This window comes from Pipistrellus hanaki, assembly GCF_964339955.1.
Source record: "Pipistrellus hanaki genome assembly, chromosome: 9".
NCBI classification, from domain to species: Eukaryota; Metazoa; Chordata; class Mammalia; order Chiroptera; family Vespertilionidae; genus Pipistrellus; species Pipistrellus hanaki.
The window spans coordinates 30,997,683-31,022,090 of NC_140511.1; the positions used below are offsets into that span (position 1 = coordinate 30,997,683).

General features: G+C 34.9%; 1 protein-coding gene across 1 annotated transcript in view; it reads right to left on the reverse strand.

The window, feature by feature from the left end:
* The window catches only part of TYR (tyrosinase), a gene marked incomplete at its 3' end in the record, with an annotated part of 64,462 nt that overhangs the window by 34,530 nt on the left and 5,524 nt on the right, over positions 1–24,408 (reverse strand). The window contains exon 2 of the mRNA XM_084894649.1: positions 18,934–19,150. Within this exon, the coding sequence (XP_084750775.1) occupies positions 18,934–19,150 (217 nt within the window). The remainder of the gene's footprint in view (positions 1–18,933; positions 19,151–24,408) is intronic.

Consider the following 24,408-nt stretch of genomic DNA (forward strand, 5'->3'; position numbering starts at 1 on the left):
TCCATCTGAATTTGCTTGTCTATGACAACTTTTATGCATGACACTCATTAGGTGCAGAAATTTTTCCCAAAATTAAACATAATTAATTTATATAACCTTCAGAATGATCCTTCATCATCTCATTATATAAACTTTAAAAAGGGACTTAGGGAGGTCATGTAACTTGTTTAAGATTGCAAAACAAATAAAAAGAGTTAAGGTTGGAACACAAGACTGTTTTATTTTAGAGCTTAAGCTCTTGAATCTCTTGAATGCCTTTATTGTGTAGCAATAATTCACATATCAAAGAGCAATGGTCTTCAAGCTTTTATTCTTGAGTAGCACCAAATGAAAATTTAATACTACATTTTATATAGGCTCTCATGTAATTTTAAGTGGATTCCAAATTGTTTTAGTCATAACTATAAACAGTTTTGGAGAATATAATTTCAGGGATATTACAAAAAGTATAAATTTAAAACTAAGAATTCCATATCACTTTTAGAAAATATATCTTATTATCCATCATTCATATTAAAATCACTTTATTATACTCTGAAGTTTTATGGGGATTCCTTTTTTCACATAATTTCATGTTTTATTCTTGACTAAATCATGACTGCTGGTGTGGCTCAGTGGTTGAACAAAGACCTGTGAGCCAGAAGGTCACAATTTGATTCCTGATCAAGGCATATATCTGGGTTGTGGGTTTGGTCCCTAGTGTGGGGCATGCAGGAGGCAGCTAATCAATGATTCTGTCTCATCATTGATATTTCTCTCTCTCCCTCTCCCTTCCTTTCTGAAATCAATAAAAATACTTTTTTTTTAAAAGAGCCTGTACATCTTTGTATTTAGAAGAAAACCAAATATTAAATACTTATTAGTCTTTACCCAATCCTATAGAGATTGGGAAGGAAAGATACATATCTTCCCATAAAACCTATAAGGGTCCTTCACTCTTCTCTGATATTTAAGTGACAAAATAGAGAAAATGTTATGGATGGGAATAATATAAAAACGTGAATAGATTATTTTCTATTTTACATATTTATATGATTTATTTTCGGATGATAAATCATCTTGGGAAAATAAGAAATGACTATACCAAATCAGTAGCTTCTCTTGCTGAGATTGTATTCTCTTTTAGAAGAGCAAGTCAAAGAGGAAATTCTTGGCATCACATGTGTAGTAATAACTCACACGGCAAGCTTTTCAAATACCTTTACTGTATGTGATCTCATTTGAATCCCAGGACTACTTGTGATACAAATATTATTATGTTCCCAATTTGGCAGATGAGAAAAACCTAAGTTTATCAAAGTTAAATAACACATCTAAATTCAAACTGGTAATTGAGGAAATCAAGGAATTGGATTTGAAATATCATGGATTTCAAAACCTGAGTGTGTGTATTTTTTCTGTACACTAGAGTTGGCTTTTGTCTGTACCGACTTGCTGACATTCCTTAGGAACCTCCTTTCCTATGGACTATAAAATTAATTTATTGGCTTGCTATTTTCACCCATTAACAGTGAGAATGTGTTACTGCCTCACTCTTGTCCAAGGATTCCCCATGGATAGAAAATCTAATAAGCCCGCAGGGACCTTGTTAACAGTCACAGATACCAAAATGGCTCAAATTTCTTTGTGAAGGACAGTGACATGTGTTATGCCTCCCAATCTGCATGCTACATTCCTATGGGAAATTTATAAACACAGTTTCAGGCTGATGATAACAATAGAAAACTTCAACTTGTCAATCTATCTCTTTCTCTTTCATTTCTTTCCCAATAGCACTATGAGAGTGTTCGAGTTCATTCCTTTGTCTTTTAATATAGATAACTATCTCTGACCCTTGGGGATTCAAATTTAATTGGTATAGAGTGGGGCTCAGGCACCTGGAGTTTTCAAGAGACACCATGTGATTTTAATGAGGAACTACTAAGTGCCAAGTGCTGGATGGATATTTTCACACATCATCTTATGTTATTCAGTAGGCTCCTTTCTAGGAAGCTGGATTTTAGATGTTGCACTTTATCTTGCCTGTTGGATTTTGAAATGTAAAAAAGTATGTAGTTAAATCTTCAGAGCACAGTACATTTAATTTATTTGACTTTACTTTAAGTCCATCTCTAACCAATTATAACATTTCATGGAATTCCAGGGACTTAATTGCATAACAGAAACCAAAAAATGTTACAAAAATGTACATTAATGTGTCTGAAAATTGAAGAGAAGTGACTGTTAGACCCACTGGCTATATTCCCCCTAATTTACTCTCCTAATGTGCAACTTAATTCAGAATCTAAGTGCATTGCTTCACAAGGTTACACACAATCATTTTAGGAGGTTGAATTTGATGGCTGAGTACTTTTAAAAGGCTTGTAATTTAAATTCCTTGCAGCAGAAATATAATATTGTAAATAAAAAAAAAAGGTTTTGGATCTAAGCTAGTCCTTAGGTATAATGAAAGCATTAATTTTCAATCCAATTCAAGTTTAATAAAATAAAGTGCCAGCTCTACAGATGTAAATGTAATTAATTAGCATTTATGTTTGTTAGAAAATACTTTTAATTTGACTCAGGAAATTCTTTCAACTGTGGAAACCGAGCAGTGAAGTAAATGTAGTGGTGGGTGATTGTTTCCTACCGTATAATTATGTGTTAGATGATAGTTAAGATCTCAAATGCTCCACAAATTTTGAAGTCATCAAAAGTATGATCCTAAAGCCGGCAATATCACCCATAAATCTGTTAGAAATGCAAATGCTCTGACCCTACTAGAAAATTATGGATCAAAAAGTCAGTGGGAAGCCTTCCAGGAGATTCTAATATGCACTAAGTTTGAGTACTACTGCTCTAATTGTCTTCAGAGTTTGCACAAAGACAATGATTGAGTCCAACAGAATTAGTCATAGTCTTCTCCATAAATGCAATAAAGGAGAGCCACAGAACTACTTCATGTTTTATCTCCTTAAATTGTTTATTATTTTAAACACCAGATTAATTTCTCCTCAGATTAGTCTCTATGTTTGTGCGTGTGCATTGTGTGTGTGTGTGCACATGTCAAGCTTTTTTCTTTACATACATATTATAAATGCACAATATAAATATAAAATTACATCATCCAGTGATTTTTCTTAACATTTCAGAGATCTTATTTCCAGTTTATAAATACACCTATAGAATGATCTTACACATCAAGAATTATGGTCCATTTTCTTCATTTAAAAATGTATCTTGAAATTTGTTTTAAGGTAAAATTTTATAATGGCTTTCTGTATTCTAAGATTAGATTTGTGTGTTTGGAAAGACTTGGGAACATTGAAACACACTTCAGTCATTTAGTACACTTTGTACAGACTGAAACAAGCAAAGATATTTATAGCTATACTAGAGCCCCGTGCACGAAATTCATGCATGGGTAGGGTCCCTAGGTCTGGCCAGTGTTCAGGGCCCATCTGTGGGGCAACCAGCAGGGCAATTGGGGGAAAGGGGAGTCGCTGGCACCTGCCTTGGCTAACCTGTTCCATGTGGGCTGGGAGCAGCTCCTGCTTTGAGCATCTGTCCCCTGGTGGTCAGTGCACATCATAGCAACCAGTCATTCCACTGGTCTTCCTGCTATTTGGTTTATTTGCATAATAGGCTTTTATTATATAGAATGTATTATCTAAGTCATATTCTCTTCCTGTTCTTTACTTATGACTGAATTGATAGTACTTGGTATATCTTTGGTGTATTTCATTAAGTGTGCTAAAACATTAACAATATATTAAGGCTAACTATGTTTTGAAGCAAAGGTAGGATAACTAACCATTCTAATTTTTCAGTGGTTTTAGCACTGAAAGTCCTATGTCCTAAGTAGGCCAGTTTCATAAGCACGGGACTGAGTGTCCCCTACCCAGACTGCCGTACTTGGTTTAATGATCTGCTATTGCTATCTTGAAATTCTTAATAATTTTCTAACAAGGTGCACAAGGTTTTCATTTCACACTGGGCCCTACATATTATATAATTTGTCCTGGTCCTCAGAAAGCCCATATGAGTCCCAGGCAAACAGATGGTTAAGTACCTTTACTAAGGTTCTATGTAACAACCCTTCATTGGTTTGATTTGATAGGCCATTTCTATAATATACAAGTCAATTAAATAATTTAAATGTATCCTACCTCATTTATATCATTGCTTTTTTTAATTAGGCAAGACCATTTAATGATATCAATATGCAAGTCATAGATTCCATATCTATAATTTTTCATAATGAATATTATAGCACATTTGCACTACATGTTATAGTTCACAAGACACTTTCAGGCACATTGTCTCATTAGACATCCCCAGTTGTGCACTAGCAAAAGATTAATAACTAAATCTCAGAGGAGAAATGGAGGGTATATGGAGAATATTTTGATTGGTAGCACCTGTCAATTTTCATGGTGTAAATATTCCATGATTGTTAATTTCAAAGTACCAACTTATTGTCATTGAGTAAAGAGTTGGGGGGAAATGCTCAGTTCTCACAGCAGATGTATCCGCTCCAGCACACCATTGTATGTTCCTCACCTAAGGGAGATGGAGTAGGTATCATGCTTATACTGCAGATGAAGATACTGACTTGGGTAATCTGGATGACATACAAAAGGTCACATGTCTTCTGAATGGCTAATGCCAAAGCTATATCCTCAGTCTTCTCATTTCAGATCCCATGTTTTTCTCATTAGACTATTTTGTTTTTATCTACCTTTCATTTCTATGAATTTTCATATAGGAATTATTGCTATGAATGTATCATAAGAGAATACATATTCCATGGATAAAAAGTTAGCATTAAGTAAAGTTTGTTGCAGGAAAACATAATAACATTTTATCTGTATTAAATTAAGGATAATTACTTTTTAAGATGTTTTGATTAAAATCACTTGAAAATATCTGAATTTTTCACAGATGGGTTTTCATTTATCTTCAGTTTCAAATAGTGTATTCTTTATGACAAAGCCTCATCTTCACAATTTAATTATAAATGAAGTATGACTCATACATTTTCTATTTCTCTTTGTTACTACTTAATTACCATTTGGCAACAACTTACTGCTATTACTGTACTTTCAGCTCCTGGGTGGTAGGCCTTAGGCTAAGTGTTCCCTTATGTTTTTATGAAACTTAATCCTCATAGTAACTCTATAAAATCGACAATATTATTTTCTATTTACTTTTTTTTAATTTAGTAAATCTTTATTGTTCAGATTACTACAATTGTTTCTCCTATCCTCCCCACCCCATAGCTCCCCTCCACCGGGTTCCCACCCCACCCTCTGCCCTTACCTCCCTGCCACTGTCCTCATCCATAGGTGTACAATTTTTGTCCAGTCACTTCCTGCACCCCTCATACCCCTTTTCCCCTGAGAATTATCAGTTCATAGAAAAGTAGACTGATAATCTTTTCTTTCTTCCTTTTTTTTTCCCCCTGAAAAAAACTGAGGCATCTGATCCAGACCAGTTTTCTATAATATACTTGATCAAGCCAGAGAAAGCTCTATCCTGGTGGTTCCCACTCTTCCTCTTCCTTTGGATGAATACTTTAAAATTTGTTATTGTTTTTTAATGATTTTTTAGAAAGAGAGAGGGAAGGAGAGGGAGGAAAGGAGGGAGGAAGGGAGGGAGGGAGGGAAAAACGGAGGGAGGGAGAGGGATGTGGGCTGCTTCCTGCACACCCCCTACTGGGGATTGAGCCTGAAACCAGGCATGTGCCCTGACTAGGAACGACCTCTCATTGCATGGGACAATGTGCAACCAACTAAGCCACAGAGTGCAGGGCTGGATGAGCACTTTATGAGTGCTTTAGAAGCTTCCTATTACAGGACTTCAGATGGCATACAATTAACTGGATTAGTCATTTTGCTGTCAAAAATCATAGAGAAGGCTTGAGTCCTTTGGTAGTGCCACCAGTGTATAAGGCCAGATGTTCATCTCCATAAAACCAATTTTTGTTTCTGTCAAATTTCATTTCCTCACTGAACTTCAAAAATTTGTAGAAGGATATAATTTCATCTCAGAGGTACCTTAAAAAAGCAATTCTAAGTAGAAATTACTATCATTTTGTTAACTATGTACATCAGTTCAATTTAGGAATAATGCTTTTTTGAAACAAACCCCTCCCCCCCCCACTGGAGGTCTCAAATACTAGTCTACTCCATTTAAAATTTGTTTTCTATATGGAGCTAGAAAATTAGTGCAGCAGCATGCAAGAGTGACTTTATTATTTAATGAAATTTTCCTATTATCATGCAATCTTTTTAACAACACATGAGGTAGGTATTGTTTTTGTCTTCACTTTGTTAGTGAAGGACTTTAAGTAAAGACAAGTTAAACTTATCAAAAGTTGTCTGGCTAGTAGGATCCTATAAACAACCTGTTCTCTTGTCTCCCAAGAAGATGTAGAAGATCTAGGAGAGACCTGGGGAATAATAGAGTCAATAAAGTGTCCATGTGAAAGGCTACTCACCAAATATTAATATCTAAACTGAATGTGTGTGAACAAGAAATTGAATAATTTTTTTATTAATTTAGGCCTGTGGTCAGCAAACTGCAGCTCACAAGCCACATGCAGCTCTTTGGCTTCTTGAGTATGGCTCTTCCACAAAATACCACGGCCTGGGCAAGTCTATTTTTAAGAAGTGGCATTAGGAGAAGTTTAAGTTTTAAAAATTTGGCTCTCAAAATAAATTTCAATCATTGTACTGTTGATATTTGGCTCTGTTGACTAATGAGTTTGCTGACCACTGGGTTAGGCCACTAAAATGTGATGGTTTGTCACAGCTCTTACATCTTAGTTTGAGCTACTAAAGCAAAGTAGCATAGACTAGATGACTTGTAAACAGCAGACAGATTTATTTCGCACAATGTTGGCAGGCTGAGACTAAGAGCCAGGCTGGTCAAGTTCTCATGAGGCTCCTCTTTCAACTTGTAACTTTTGGTTCATAAGTGACTTCTTACATGGTGGACAGCTGACCTCTGTGGTACTACTATCATGGCACCCATTCTATTCGTGACAATGGTATCCTCATGACCTCATATAATCCTAATAAAATCCCAAAGGTCCACCTTCCAATACCATCAGATCTTTCCAATTTCATGCCATTTCAACATGGGAATTTGAAGGGGACACAAATATTAAGTTTCTAACATTCTGGGATGTTACTCTAATATATTCTAATTCCCTAAGTTATATAATAAATGCTCACAGTTTAACAACTTGGAATGTCTAGAGTAAAAGAATATTTTGACACTTCGTTTACCACAATATATTTAAAGATTTTTAATTTGACACTTAGTAAACAGACCTTGATTTTAATTTTACCTATTTCCAACAGTAGGACAGGGGGTTGGGTAAGAAACTTCCATTTTTTCATAATATTACTAATTCTTCTTTTACCCTCCAATAATGAGTATCCTAAATATAGTAGGATCCATGGCTAGCTGGAGATTATATTTTTCAGTTTGCTTTTATAGCTAAGTAAGGCCATGCCTGTATGGCTATAGAGATAAGTAAGTAAGGCCATGCCTGTATGGCTATAGAAGTAACAGACACTTCTCACATGCCTTTAAATAGGAATGAGCATGCATACCTCTTCCCACATTCTGCTCTTCCTGCTAACTAAGAAGAAGGTATTAGAACGAAGGTCTAGAGCTAGCTGGGAGTTGAGCATGGTGGAACTGCACTACCAATCCTGGGTTATTTACCTCTGTGTTGTTTCATGAGAGCAAAATGAACATCTTGCCTTTTTAAAATCATTTGGGTTTTCTTTCTTACACTATCTTCAAGTGGGTCTTAATTAATAGAAGAAGAACTAGACTAATTCAGCAATAGTCTATGAAACTAATGGCCCGTGGGGTTTCAGAAGGAATACATAGAACTGCAATTGTGTTGGTAATTTTATAAATGCTGCTGCTTATCTTGATCAATTACCATATTGCAAGCGTTTTTGCCTAATGAAACATCCATTTTATTAATTCTTTCTCTTCAGCTTATTTACGCACTAAAGTTATAAACCCAAATTCACAAGCTTTCAAAGATTCTATTGGGAAGCCACCCACTGTGAGGTCGCTGTCACAAGGTTCTGAATTTACTACAGGAGGACAAAGGAAAAATCAACATAGTTTAAGTGAAAATTGTTGTTAAAAGAACAAAATTCTAATGCCTTGAATAAATTCTAACAAGATATTCCTTATTGAATATAACAGAGGTGCTCCACATGTAACAAACACAATATTTGATACTCACATAAGCACTCAGATCCAGATAGATAATTATCTCCATTTTATAGATGAAAAAGATATGTTATGTGAAGGTGAACAACTTACTCAGGGAAGGTCTCATGTCTTGAATTCAAATGATCTCTTCCAAGGATGGTAGCATATTGATCACATTTCTGAATTTTAGATTCCATTTCTGGCACTTAAGATCTATGTTGCTATAAAAAGATGACTTTGCCTTTTTGACATGTTTTTTAATCTATATAATGGGAATAATAAATAGAACTTATCACTTAGAATGTGGTTTATAAAAGGTATGTAAACTGCTTACTAAAGTGCCTAACATTTAGTAACTTCTTAATAAGTGTTAGCTATTTTCTGAGGTTTCAGTTTTTATGGGGATAGATTTATACTGCAGTAAAAATGCAAAACCCTAGGGAGTCCTGGTCACATTACGTTTTATGATAATTTTATTCTCAAGATCACAATACAATAAAATTTGGATGGTGTTCCTACAGTTGTAAAATGCAGTAATCTTAATGAATTTTAAGAACTGGATGGGTTTTATCTTCAAAAAAGTGTCATCTCACCATATACTTAGCATTGGAGATAAGCTCCTCTCACATGGTTTCCCTTGTGTCTAACTAAAGCTCTATTATAAATTCCTGCTGAAGTCTATATTTAAATAAATGAATAATCACTTTGATCTGCCTAAACAAAATAGTAAAAACAGAAAGGATAATTATTCAGTTTCTAGAATGTAATCGATTGGAAAAAAAAAAAAAAAAAGAGACTAAAGCTAATCCTTTATATTTTAACATTTTCATTTTAGACCAGATTTTCTCAAGTAAGTTTCTGGAAATTTATAAAACCAAAATTTTTTAAAGTGTTTGGGGAAATCAAAGACACAAGGTGATGGTGGTGGGTGGGTTTTATGGTCAATGTAGTTGGAAATATTTTGAGGTTAAACAAATCTCTATATTGTAGAACTTGACAGATCCCTTATACTATGTTTTGAAACTCTAAAAAGGTATGTACCATCTCTTATTTCCAAAATACCTTAGCCTACTGATCAACTTTTCTATTTTTCCTACTCTATACAGGTTCCTTAAAGAAAATAAATTCCTTATTTCAAAGGACTGTTTAATTATTTACATGAGGTTCCCAGAGTCAGTGACATGTAACCATACACACATACATCCAAACCAGAAATTTGACTCAACTGTAAGACCTAAAAATAAGAGCAGGACTCTTTCTTTTTTAAATTTTAAATTTTTTTTTAAATTGATTTCAGTGAGGAAAGGAGACAGAGAGGGAGAAACATCAATGATGAGAGAGAATCATTGATTGGCTGCCTCCTGCACGTCCCCTACTGGGGATTAATCTCACAACATGAGTGTGTGCCATGACCAGGACTCAAACCTTGATCTCCTGGTTCATAGGTCGATGCTCAACCATTGAGCCACACCAGCCAGGCAAGATTCTCTTTTTCAAAATATATTTTATTGATTTTTTACAGAGAGGAAGAGAGAGGAATAGAGAGTTAGAAACATCAATGGGAGAGAAACATCGATCAGCTGCCTCCTGCAATACCCTACTGGGGATATGCCAGCAACCAAGGTACATGCCCTTGACTAGAATAGAACCCAGGACCTTTCAGTCCGCAGGCCAATGCTCTATCCACTAAGCCAAACCAGTTTCGGCAAGACTCTTTCTTAATCAGTAAGTTAGCCTACTCAGTCAAGTGGCCATTACCTCATAAAAAGGGAATTTTTTTTTACCTTTCTATAACATAAATAATAGCCATTACGAATTGATATAGAAGTTTATTTCTTCGTAAAATATGGCCATACAATAAAAAGCAACTTCTAATGCTATTTTTATAAGTGACAACAAATTAAGGATATCTAAGAAGGATAGTTCTTAAGATTAATAAATATTTTTAGATGTATTCACAAAATTAGATATTTAGGTAGTTCCTGGTCTACTAGAATTATAATGTATATTTAAGGAAATTATCTGTCAACAATCTGTAGGTTTAAGTGAATTGTACATAAATTATTGGGTAATTATTTTATTCTAGGGGGCACTGATTCTTTCATTAACTTGAAACTGACAGAAAAGAAAAGGATAATAGTTATTTGTAGAACTCCATGTTGAAAAGAAAACCTTTATTATGTTTTCCCTAAGCCTGATTTCCCACATATCAATAACTGTGATATTATCTGCAATAAGTCTACAAATTGCATCTCTTAGTGTTTCATAATTAATAAATGCCAGTGTACAAAAAAGTATTGCCAATTGCTTGACCAAAGGAAGTTTCTTAGTATGGTGGCCTCTTATTTCAAATCCATTTAAAAGTAAATTTCAAATATTCACCTAAAATGTTTTGTCTGTATTCTTGTTGAGTAATTTTTTCATTAAACTTTTAACTTTGAGATAATTATAGATTCACAGGCAAGTATAAGAAATAATAGAGATCTCATTGCCCTTAATTTCATTTCCCCCAATAGTAACACATTGAAAAACTATAATACAGTATGACAGCCAGGATTAAAAAAGTCAAGGTGTAAAACACATATCAGGCTAGCCTTGCATTTTTTTAAATATATTCCACTGTGTTCACGATGAAAAATTCTTTCTATATGCTGCAAAATTCTACTTGTTAAGGAATTTTATATCTACTTGTATGAGGGTAAATTATTGATTTCTAGCTTGATACTGTTATAGTAGGAAAATACAAGCTATGGTTTCAATTATTTTATTTTGTTGAGTTTTGTTTTATGGTATAGAATATGATCTAACCTAATATGTGGGTTTTTTGTTTGTTTGTTTGTTTTTTAGGATGCTCAAAATGTTTATTCTTTTGTTGTTGGGTGAAGTGTTGTATAAATATCAATTAAATGCTTTTGGCATATGGTGTTGTTGAGTTCTTCTATGTCCTTGTAGATTTTCTATCAAGTCTTATTAATTGTTGAGAAAGGAATATTAAAGTCTCCAACTATAATTGTGGATTTGTCTGTTTTTTTTGTGTGTTTTTTTAAGTTCCATTAGCTTTTGCTTTATATATTTGGAGCTCCTAAAAAATATATACATACATATTTAGGATTGCTATGTCTTCTTGGTGGAATGCTTCATTTATCATTATGTAATGTCCTGCCCTGTCATCTCAGTAATATCGTCTATTGATTGTCTTTTTTCACTGAAGTATGAGATTTTCTTGCTCCTTATCCAATTTTATAGCTGTTTGAGGCTGGATTTTCTTTAAGTTCTTGAACCAAACACCATATAATAAAATATTCAGTATAGAAGTATTCATAGAATCCAGATGTCTTCTTTTTTCAAAAAATAAGGCAGTGCCATATCAATTGCTATTTTTTGAAATATATTTCATGTTCTTTTTACTAGCATGTAATGATTAATTTTTGTCATTTTAATCAATATTTAATCAGTATTTTCAAATTTTCTCAATTTAAGTTTTTAAAAATGGTGAGTAGCTATAAATATAGCTCACATAAGCAAAACTTTGAGTTCTTCACATATTGTACGAGTTGTAAATAGATATTGAAACAAAAATATTTTAGAAAATATTTTAGATTATTCACTGTAGAAAATTACAAAGCAGTTCTATAAATACACAGGATATAGTTAATTTATCTTTGGTATCCCGAATCTCTCATATGTGCTAAATGAATAAATGCATAAAAATAGAATTTTAGTTTTTCTCTTAGTGTTTACTACTAATGAGTGGTGACATCTTTTTCTAAGATTTGTCCCAAAAGAAATAAGATCTCTGTATGTACAATGCGAAATTCTATACATAGAAGAGGTGCATTATTATTCTGCTCCTTAAAAATGTTCTAAGATTTTAAGTTGAATTATTGGGAAAATGAGGTTATGCTTTAACGAAGAGTCATTTTCCACAACAGTGAATTCAAATGGTGAGAAAGTAAATGAAAGCTACCTATTATTAATAAATACATGCCATAAAGACTAATAACCTATGCTAAATTATAAGGAAAGTTGAGAAGACAATTGTAGATTACAGAAAAGACAGGAGTAGGGAAAAGGAAGAGATTTCTTGTGTAGATAGTAGGAGCTAGGTATTATATACATCTTCACAATAGCCTCAACATGTAATTATTAAATACATTTTTTAAACGATGGAGGAGAAATAATAAATAAAAAATGAATAAAAGGGAGGAGGTGCTCATAATGTTAGTATTGGGACTTAAATATAATACTGTATGCTTTCAAAATCAGTCTTTCAATGCACTTTATTTTTTTAACTATATATTTTTATTGATTTCAGAGAGGAAAGGAGAGGGAGGGAGGGAGAGAGGGAGAGAGAGAGAGAGAGAGAGAGAGAGAGAGAAATATAAATGATAAGAGAGAATCATTTTGATTGACTGCCTATTGCATGCTCCCTACTGGGGACTGAGCCTACAATCTGGGCATGTGTCCTGACCAGGAATTGAAATGTGACCTCCTCATTCATAGGTTGATGTTCAACCACTGAGCCAAGCCAGCCAGGCATTTCAATGCACTTTAAAGGGCCCTTCTCCAATGTGGGGAATTATCTCTGTTTCTTTCTCCCATGTAGCTTCCTAAAATGGTGTTTGCCAATACTTAATACCAACACCTTTTATTTTTACTTTTTAAGTTTTATCCATTTTACCTTTTTGAATTTTTATTCAAATACTGTGTCCATTATAAAGTTGTATGGTTGTGTGTTTTTTTTGAAATTGTGGTTTTCTGCTACAGTTATTAGTTCTAGATGACTTTCTTCTTTAAAATTAATTTATTGGGGTAACATTAGTTAATAAAATAATATAGATATCAAGTATGTAATTCTGTGATACATCATCTGTATATTGCATTGTATTCCAACTGCTAATACCTTTTAATTCATAGCAAAAGTGACACATGCCTTAAATAAATTATTTTACTTTCTTAATATTCACATTTGGTAAGAATAATTTGCATGCCCATACTACTAATAGGATATGGAAGAAATACATACATATATGGAAATTGAAACTCTAATTTTTTTACAGAGATTGCTCAGGTTATGTCATGATCATACTTGCTGTTAAAAGTTTACCGAGTATCAAGGAATAATATTCCCAAACTTTAAACTATCCTGTTTTTTAAATTGTTGTTTTTCTTTCTGAAGAAAAATACCTAGATATCAAAAGAGTGTCTTTGAGTCTAAAGAAATCTGTCTCTGCAAAAATTAAAATGTCCCCTAATGTTCACACAGTCACAGTCTCTAGAAGGCGATTACTGCATGCTGACTAGAGAGTTTCTAACAACCCGATAAAATAAATATATTCTGGTCTTGCCACCCTTCTGCTTCAGAAAGCAAGGTATTGATTGAAAATTTAATAGGCATTTGTGTCTATAGAAATTATTATCCACTTGCTTTTTGTGAATCTAGTTAAATGCATTAACTCTTACCTGAGAGTAGTTTCTGCCCTTCATATATCAAGCCCTTTATACACATCAAAGAAGTTTTCTCCTTCATATAGCATCCCGTATTTTATGAGAGACTTTTTAAAAAGTTACTATAATCTTCTGATTAAGGAATCACATTCAAAATAAACCCACTAGGAAAGTGATACACAGGGCAATTGTTTGAATTTCCTACATATTACAGGGAAGGTCCTATTTGCCCTGAATACAGAGAGTAAAGAGAAAAGCGATTATCCTTTGAGTCAAATGAGTTGAGTCATCTCATTCAAGGGTGAAGAGACAGATTGGGATAACTACTTCACTGAAGAAGGTGTTTTAGATTAATCAGTGAATATTAAACATTGTGATACTGTTGTGGGGATTAAATGATATAACATGAGAAATTAGAATGTATAGTACATAAAGATTGTTATTGTAGCTAATATGATCCGAATTATTGTCTGATTAGAATACCATCAGATCGGCAAGGTGGTAATTCTGCAGAGTTAAGTAATCCAGGCTTGGAAAGGTTTTTCTGGTCTGGACGAATTCTCTATCAAAACTCCCACCTCTTTTCTGAGTCAGTGTATACCCATCTATACCAAGCTACTCAGCTTTTTAATTTGCTCAGAATTGGTACAGATATGTAGGAAAGGACTTGAGTATCCCCATCACTAGAATGTCTCACCATACTTAAATAATCTCTTTGACTTTCTAGTTAACATGATCAGTTTCAACTGGATTTACTTTTTGAGTCATTGTGATCACTTCTGGATGTCCAAAGAAAGTCCATTTCTCAGGCAGGGAGTCTGAAAAAATAGACCATTCTTTGAGACTTCATTGTGACCTGCCATTAGTCTTTTTCCTTGGGTATACACACTGTTACCTTAAAACTTCATTCAAAATTTCAAATCTTCCATAATCTTTCATTAAAGTTCAGAGCTGATTTATCATTTTCTAAATAACTCCTCAAGAAATTCTAGCAAATAAAGAGTGAAGATATTTGAAGTGACATACTTGACAGTCACAATAAGTAAGAAAAGATTGCAGGAAAAAATATTTTTCTATAAAATCATAATAACAGGTTTTAGAAGTTATGTGAAGATAAACTCATTTTTGTTTTGTTTTTTTAAATGGGGTATAGCTTAAGAGGAGAAAACAAGGACAGATTATAAGAAATCAATGGCAATTATTTCAGAATCATTCTCAATGTGTTGCTCACCTTTCTACCTCATAATCAGTCACCAAAAGCTTCTAGTACTCTATACTATAGAGTATATGAGTTTTTATATCCTAACCAACTCATCTTCATCCTTATCTTAAAATAAGCCCTCACCACCTAGTGTACCCCATTTCATCTTTCTTCATTCTGCTGAGGCCACTAGCTTCGTATATTTCTGAAATAGAGGTGGAATCATATCAGTTTACTGCTTAAAACCTCTCACAACTTCAATTGTCTGTAGCAGTATTTCACAAAACAAGGTATTTAGACATATTCTTGAAGATATGAACATTATATCATGAAGTTTAAACATTGGGTTTTCAAATGTATCTCTTTTACAGGGAAGATATGAAAAACATTTGCATAGCATAAACTTTAGTTTCTTAATTCTGTAGGCATCTGTGGATATATACTTAGGGGCCTATATATATATTTTTCCCCTCCAGTAATAAATTCAAGAGGATACATAAATAACTTCAGGAGACAAAAACACAACAGCTTCTCCACCCAGGACTGACTGTGAGAATTTTTCTATGGGACATTACATTTCACACCACTCTCAAGGCCTACTATAAAAAAAGGGCAATAACTGTGAGGTTCAATCAAAACCAATCATTCAATTCCACCTGCCTTTCTGGAGACAGCAGAGTGCACGGGTTGCCTTTGCTCCTGCTTCTCCAGTCCTGCTCTCCTCACAGCTACATCTATGTGGGCTCCCCTTATAGGCCAAGTCATCCCAACTTCCACTCTCTCTGGGGTTTGAGATCAAATGCGCATCTCTAACAAGCAAAACTCACTTCCAGGCATTTGCCTCTAATACCCTTCCTTCCCCATTGAAAGAAACCAATGTTTCTTGGAGATGTGGCTGATTCCAGGCCTGGGGCATTCTAAGTACAAGATGACTTTACAATATTTTGTTATACTAGGGAGAAGGTACTAAACATAGTGATGGAGATATAAACCAGAAACATATGAACCATCTTGAAGGTGCGCTCAGAGGTGAAATCTGGGACCAGATGAGCACCAATGGGAGAGAAATCGTCAGCATGTGCCTTCAGATATGACACCCTCTGAGAAAGACACAGCTCAGCCATGTAGAATTATGGCTAAGCACACATTACTTGGATCCAATCATGAGGACATATCAGACAAACCCATACTGAGGAAGATTCTATTTGAAAATGTGGGAGGGACTGTACTCCCCAAAATGTCAATCTTATAAAAAGTAAAAGGGTGTAGAAATAGCTCAGATTAAAGAAGGCTAACGAGCATGACAGCTAAATGCTACTTGACCCTAGACAGGTTTTTGTTACAGAGAAAAAAAAAATGTTATAAAGTACAGTATTATGTCTATTGAAAAAAACAAATGAACAAATATAAATATCAGATTAAAGCATCCTATCAATAGAGAATTTGCTGAAATTTATAACGGTTCTATAGTTAGGTAAGAGATTATTCCTGTTCTAAGGAAAAACACAATGGAATGTCCAAGGGTAAAGGATTCAGCTCTATGTAACTTATTTCCAATGGTTCAGATTGGGAGATAGGAGGAAAAGCAAACAAGAGAAAATATGAACAGTCATAAATCTGGGTAAAGAGTGTATGTGTGGGGTATTTTTGGTACTATTTTTACTGTTGCAATTTGTCTGTAAGTTTAACATTATTTCTGAATCAATGTTTAAATAAAGGAGTAAAAAATATTTCCCTGGTGAGGAAAAACCTTTGTTAGATCAAATCAATATTTTCTAACTTTTTCCTACCAGGACATTGGTTTCATATAACAGATATAGTTAAGCTACGCAGTAGTTGAGGTGCAATTTGAAGTACCTTAGATATTATGTATGTATTTGGTTATCAATATTTATTGAACTTGCATCATGTGCCAGATAATGTGCTATCATATGCCTTTTCTCTCCTTAAGAAAGTATACTTGATAAGTATGAGTGAGAATAAATTATTGGAAAAGAAGAAAGGAATTCACAAACAGATTATTAGTGACAGCAAATTATTTATAATAAACTTCATCTCTGTGCATTAGAAACTCATTTGAAAGCTGCAGGCCACGTTGACACAACTCAAGCCACTTTTCTGTTTTGATTTGAGGCCCAGAGAAGTGAGGCTCCCATACTGTGTTTGTGTGACCAGCCCCTGTTCCTTAGAAACAAAGTTCATACTTTCTCCAGTCTCTTCAAGTATGGAGCCCCTCTTTGCCATGTCATTAACTCAGTATTTGTGGTCCTGTTAAACCCTCGCTGTCCATGGGGATACCCAATCCTCCCAGATGGTGGCTGTCAATTTTTGTGAGTGCCTTTGTCTCAGCTTGTAGTGACTGAGACTTCTGGGTAACACTTCTTCGCATGTGTTATTGAAGGTCCAACTTTCTATTGTCCATCTTCGAGAAACTCATGGACTCTGGGTCATCAGAGTACAATGGAAAGGACTCTTGGATTTTGACACTTGACAAATATAAGAACAGATTTAGCTCTGCCACCTAACATGTCGGCAATAGTAGCCATTTTACTTAATATCTCCCTTAGCCAAAACCAGTTTGGCTCAGTGGATAGAGCCTTGGCCTGTGGACTGAAAGGTCCCTGGTTCGATTCCAGTCAAGGGCATGTACCTTGGTTGCAGGCACATCCCCAGTGAGGGGTGTGCAGCTGATCGATGATTCTCTCTCATCGATGTTTCTAACTCTCTATCCCTCTCTCTTCCTCTCTGTAAAAAATCAATAAAATATATTTTTAAAAAAATATCTCCCTTAATCCCTTAAACTGGAAATAATGATGCCATCCTCGTCAGAGGGTGATTGGAAGGATTAAGTGAGATAGTGCAATGCAAATTTTTGCACAGTGCCTTGTACATAGTAATTACCTGGAGAACATTAGTCATGCATATTACTTTAGGAAAATAATCGTACTTTTTATTTGAACAGCTAGCACCAGGATTTCTCTTTAGGGTGATATTCTCCTGTTGAAATTCTTCTCGGGGAGCATAAGGCCTGGAGTTATAGATTGGAAGGATCCGGGGAAATGAAAGAGACAGGGAAACCACACTCCATTGTCCAGCAACAGAAGTTAAAGGGTAACACAGTAAGCAAAAGGACAAAAACATAGCAAGACAAAAAGTTCAGGATAGAAGGGTAAGGAAAGAGAGCAAGGTTTGTCTGCATGGCTGGTGCCAGAGTTTTAGGAGGTGGTCCATTTAGTGCAAATCCTGAGTTGTTTTACTTGCCAAAAGTCAGTACCTGATGTCTCTCCAACCCTCCAGTTAAATCAGTGCCTTCAGTTAATATTCCTGGTTTTTTGTTTGTTTGTTTTTGTTTTGTTTATAGTTTTGTTTCCATAATGAAAATCGAGGGGAAGGAGATGGATCTCATGCCCAGGAAGCCTTGAGCAGAGAAGAAGGAAAAACAGGTGCTGGAGGGAAGATGCAAGCAAGATGGAGAGCTCTGCAGGAGAAGTAAGTAGGACCCAAAAGAGACCACGAAAAGGAATCTCTGATGAAGCAAATAATCTTCAGGGATAATGGGATAGGAGCTTAATCCCCATGTGTGGGTTTTATCCTTATAATGGTTAAAGAAATGGTCTTGCCTCAGAGATCCTAGTGTCCAATATAATTTACACTAGATAAAATACTTAAACTAAGGAAAGTATAATACAGTCCTATATTTATAATCCCCAAATACATAAAGTTCTGTAAATGCATCGTTTTCTTTGGCACCAATACTCTTTAAGTGGAAGGACCTGACTTTCTTTGCTATTAGGCTGCCGTTGTCTCTTTTTATTGGCATAGTGGGTACATTCATACATATTGCTAAAGTGTTATTGATGTGTTGGATGATGGCGTGCTGCCCAGACTCTGCTAGGGTTATTGACCACTGACATATATGTGCCACATGCCCTTACTCAACCCAGAAAATACTAAATTCTCAAGCCTTCTGCATTAGGGTGTTGGATAACATTGTAAACATAAATTCAAAAAAAAAAGAAAAGACATTTTAGATGAGTGAAGAAGAGGGGGGTTACCTTCCAGTGTGTTTCTAAAGCTTAAGTTGGCAGTTCTATCCATGGGCCCCGATTCATACTGGGTCAGACTCAGGCAAAATTCCACATCAGCCGAGGACGGGAGCCTCGCGGTTCTGCCTTTGTCGTGGTTTCCAGGGTTGCGCAGTAATGGCCCCTCAGCAGTCCCGTTGCACAAGGCCTGGCGGCTGTTGTACTCCTCCAGTCGGCTGCATATGACCTGCACAAAACACCTGGTGTTAAAGGAGTTGTCACCACCTCTATGCCAAAGAAGGAAGTAGGGACATTGAAGTTCCTGGTTGCCATATTTTGATTCCTAATCATCAGGAGGTTAATAGTTCAAAGTAAATTGTTGAAGAAAGCAGCTTTCAAGGGGTTGCTGAGTAAACCGTGAAAGTTAAAATCTAGAAAAGAATTGTAATATTTCATCTACTTAAGATAACATGTTAAATTCCCTATCAAATGGGGATAATATTAACTACTTGATATAATTGTTGTAAGATATTTATTTGATGAGAAAATGAACATGAGAAATATTTGTTAATTAACTGTCATGTGACATCACTGGTTTCATGCCCACCAAATCAGGTTTGGCCTAGAGTTTCGGGGTGTACCCTCTTCTTTTGTTCTATTTCTGATCTTCTCTGGCTATAACAACATGCCCATTATCTGATATGAACTCCCTAATTTCTATCTCTAGTCCAAAAACCACTCCTCTGAACTCTAAACCCATATTTTCATCCCTAACTCTATTTTTCAATGTTATCTCACATGTATCTCAAATGGACATTGAAAACCGCAAATCCGTTCCTCTCCTTACATTGCCTATTCCACCAACCATCCTGCAGCTCAAACCAGAAGCCCATGCATATTCATGTTTAAGCCAAAAACTGGTGATTTGCTGTTAGATTTTTATTCCCTTTTTTCTTTCACGTTGAAACCATCAACCAATATTGTCAATTCTCTCTCCAGAGAATATCTTGAATTTAAGAACCAATGTCCATTTGTTTACAAATCATATGACCCTACTGCTGAATTCTGATGGGCTGTTCTCCTCTGGGCCTAGCATCTGCCTCTCCATTCCGTGCACTTATTTATGCCTATTCATTGTCATGTAGCTGATATTCTACCAAATCTTCAAGGCCAAGGCAACATTTTTTGGGGAAAAATAAACCCTATAGATTCAGACTTAAAAATAATTCAAAAGAGTCTGACTCTATTTATGAAGACACTGTAGGAATCCTCCACTAAATTATTTTGTTTTTAGTTTCCTTTATATATAGGTAGAACAGTAAGTTATGATGAAAATATTTGACTAAATAAGACCAAAGTAGCACTTTCAATAAGTACAAAATAAAAATTCTAAGGGTTAAGAACATCACATGATAATTTAAAGGGCAGATTTATTTTTAGTGGTATATAAATTAATTCTTCATCTTAAATTCATTGATGAATAAGATACAGTGAAAGCAAGTCATTAGGTAGCAAGATGCAAATCCTAAACCAAAGCATAAGTGCAGGAGAACCCACTCTGCCCTGCTTGATTATTCACAACAGACACAGTCTTCCATAGGAGCCCTGTACCCACTGAGTATCTAATCTTCTTTGTCAAACATAAACTTTATTCACTGTAGTCTTCCTTGATAAAAATTCAGTATTACCCCCCTTTAAAAAATAATCTCCATAAGGATAATTTTCTTTTTTAACGATGATCATTATTGATCCTCAGAATCTAAAATAGAGGCCTAATAAATATTTTATGAATAATCAAATCAAGAGATAAACCATTATATCTTCAGCTACAAGCATGTGCTGAGCACATTCTGTTCCTAGTCCTGATATTGGTACCAACCTCTGCCCTAGAAGATATTTACAGAAATAGATCATTTTTAATAAATATATATTGAGGCCAACTGTGTTACAGACCATGAGGAAGACATCACTGTGTATTTTTTTTAAATTCACACCTTGTTGGTTTATATGATTTTATATCTACTTTAATGATGAGAAGGCTGATTCTAAGTATAGAAGCGTATGAAAGGCTGCAAGATCTAAAGCCCTCTGTATGGTTAATAGTCTTATAACAACAAACGAGTAAACTATTTTTATTTAAAATTTTATGGAAGTATAATAGTATATATGCTCATAAAGGCACAGATTCTGAATGCACAATTAGATGAATTTTTACAAACTTAAATTTACCCACATAATCAGGATCCAGATCAAGAAACAAATAAAACAAAAATGCTGTGACCTCAGAAGTCTCCCTCATGTCTTTCTTGAATTATTACCACCCTTCCCAAAAATATAATCAGCATCCTGGTATCTAATAGCATGTCTTAATATGGGTAGGTATTTTTGGACACACAAAAATTTTATAGATAACAGGAAGGCCCAAGAATAATATTTATTAGTGAAAGACTTCCTGTTTAGCTGTGTTATGCACTTCAGTTAAAAATAATTAAAACAATCATATCAGTTTCCTGCTCTAGTGAGTTTGCAATCTATAGGAATGTAAAAGCAAATTAAATCACCATCAAATAGACCTGAGTGAGCTGTGTGCCCCAGGAATGGCTGCTACTGTGTTAAATGAGAAACACTTAAAAAGCTTTTAATTTTCAGTCAGTAAGATATCAGTTATGAGTTAAAGTATTGTGTGGTGGAAAATAATTGGTTTCTAAAATTGAAGTGGATGTGGGCTTCAATTCTTGCTCAACTACTTACTAGCATTGTTTCAATGAGCATGTGATCAGTCTTTCTCAACCATAATGTAAAATAATAAATGAAATCTAATATATATAATATATAAATACTAGAGGCCCGGTGCATGAAAATTCATGCACTGGAGGAGGGTGTCCCTCAGCCTGGCCTGCCCCCTCTCACAGTCCAGGAGCCCTAAGGGGCGGGAGGCAACCCAGGGATCAAGAGAAGACAACTCCCCCACCACACCTCTGTTGCTGCCACTGCCGGCAGCACAACCTTTGGCCAGTCCTGGTTATCTGAGCCTCTGGCAGTCCTGGGAAGCTGGGCAGCTGCCATCTGAAGCTTGCCTATACCTTGGGCTGGCCCTGGGTGACTGGGGGACTGAGGGATCTGAGGGACTCTGGAGGCAGGCACGCAGAGTGACGAGGCCTGGTCTTGCCACGTGCCTGCTGCCCCAGCGGGGCTGAGGGGACTGGGTGCCACCATCTTGTGTGTGTGGGTGCTGCTATCTTTCAGGGCAGGGCAGTCAATTAGCATATTCCCTCCTTATTGGCTGTAAGCACTGCCATCTTTGCAACTGTGTGAGGGTCAATGAGCATATTGCCTCTTTACTAGATAGGATGTGATTAATATATTGATAGCATAATAATGATATGAAATAATATCAGTTTCTGGATTTCAGATATCAGTTTCTAGATTTCTTCATACTTAAGCACATTCCTCAATCCTTTTATCCATGCATAATGAGAGCTTGAATAAGGAGGGAACTTTCCTAAGGTCATAGGATGTTTTGAACCAAAGCTAGAAAATGAATACACATTCCTCTTAATTCTAACACTATATTGACTGCATTTATTACTGCCTGTATATGACTAGGATATTTGAATAAAATTAATGTAACTTTTGTATTAAATGTGATAAATCAAGATTCCTTTAGTGTCGATTAACTAGACATTGTGGCATGTACATAGAGGAGATCATTTTCATTCCTGTTTGAATAATAAAACATCTCAGGATATTTTTCAAAAGATCCTACTGCCTAAAAGACTCCTACAGCAGACTTGGCTAAATTAGAGAGGTTTAAATGGAACCATTTATACTGAAATGCCAACTGTTTAGTGACTAAGTGTGAGATGTCTGGATATATTAGTAACGAAGAGGAAATTTACCTTGGTTTCAGAAATAATTTAAAAACTTAATCCCAAATAATTATCTTTATATTTGATACAGAGGGCAGGCATGGAGGGAAAAGAGTTAGCACTAATGTTAGGACCACATAGATCCCAGTTAGAAAGACCGGGTTCCCTATATGGACTCTTTATTTGCTACATGACCTTGGGGAGAACACTTAAGCTCTCTGAGTATCATTTTTTTTTTCATTTGTAAATGGGGATTGCAACAACTTTTTATGAAAGACCAACTAATTTAACATATGTAAAGCACTTAGTATATAGTGCTAGGTATATACTATTTAATAGTAACAGCTCTTATAATTATTATTTAATGTAAGATCAATTGGGAAGCCACCAAATTGTTTTTAACTCTGGCTCTATAATACTGGTTTAATATTCATTATTATAGTAACTAAAATTGATATATAAAGATATATTGTAATAGTAATTTCTACACATGGAAATCAAAGAATATGTCATATACTAAACTAGTCATTTTGCACTGATTTCATCAAATATCATAATAATGCTTTATGATATATTATTTTAATTTTAAAGGAAAAGGTCTCAGAATAAATAACTTGTCCAGGATCTTGTAACTAAGTAAGTTAAAATAGTCTACTGAAACTCATGTTTATATGATCAGAATATTATATACCCTTTCCACTATCTTATTCTGTTTTCTGTTGCATTCACTATTTCCATTAACACAGAAAACAAGCATATATGATAACTGTACCCAAGGTGTTTTGTTGTTGTTGTTAAAAAAAATCAAAGATTCTAAATAACTTGTTTAATATCATCTGGTAATGACAGTGTACTTTGGACAAAAATTGTTCTTTTTCTTTATTTTAAATATATTTTTATTGACTTCAGAGAGGAAAGGAGAAGGAGAGAAAGAGATAGAAATATCAGTGATGAGAGAGAATTATTGATTGGTTGCCTTCTGCACACCCCCTACTGGGGACTAACATTGCAACCTAGGCATGTGCCCTTGACCGAAATTGAACTCGAGACCCTTCAGTCGGTAGGCCAAAGCCCTATCCACTAAGCAAAATCAGCCAGGGTTCTTTTTTTTTCTATTTTAACATAGGTGATTTATAATATATGATGGGGGGGAAATAAGTGTTTCAAGTAAATGAAAAGGGGAAATAGAACAAACAGATATATTAATGGAGAAAGTGAACCTAGACAGTGCTCTCTTAAATTTAAAGAAATAGCAAGTAACTATCATTTATTAAAAGCTTTCAGGAGCAAAGATTCTTCTTATGGCATTAGAGGTTTTAACTGGGGGGAAAAAATAAGACATATGACATTCCACAGAATCTTTTTCATAAAGAAAAAAAGAGCTGTTATTTCACTGAGCTGTTGCCATGGTTACATAAAACTCATGACTGTCTGCTAAAAATGTGACTTTTTTTTTCTTCCCTCTGTTTGCTTCCATGTGATGTACTTTTCACCTGATGAGTGAATTTCCTGGCCACATTTCACTCATGTCTATCATTGAGAAAATGATTTTTCCTCTTTATTTTAATTAATCAAGGCAGCTACCCCTGATCTACCTTTTCTTTTTATGGCTAGCTTTTCTGCTGCTTGCATAACA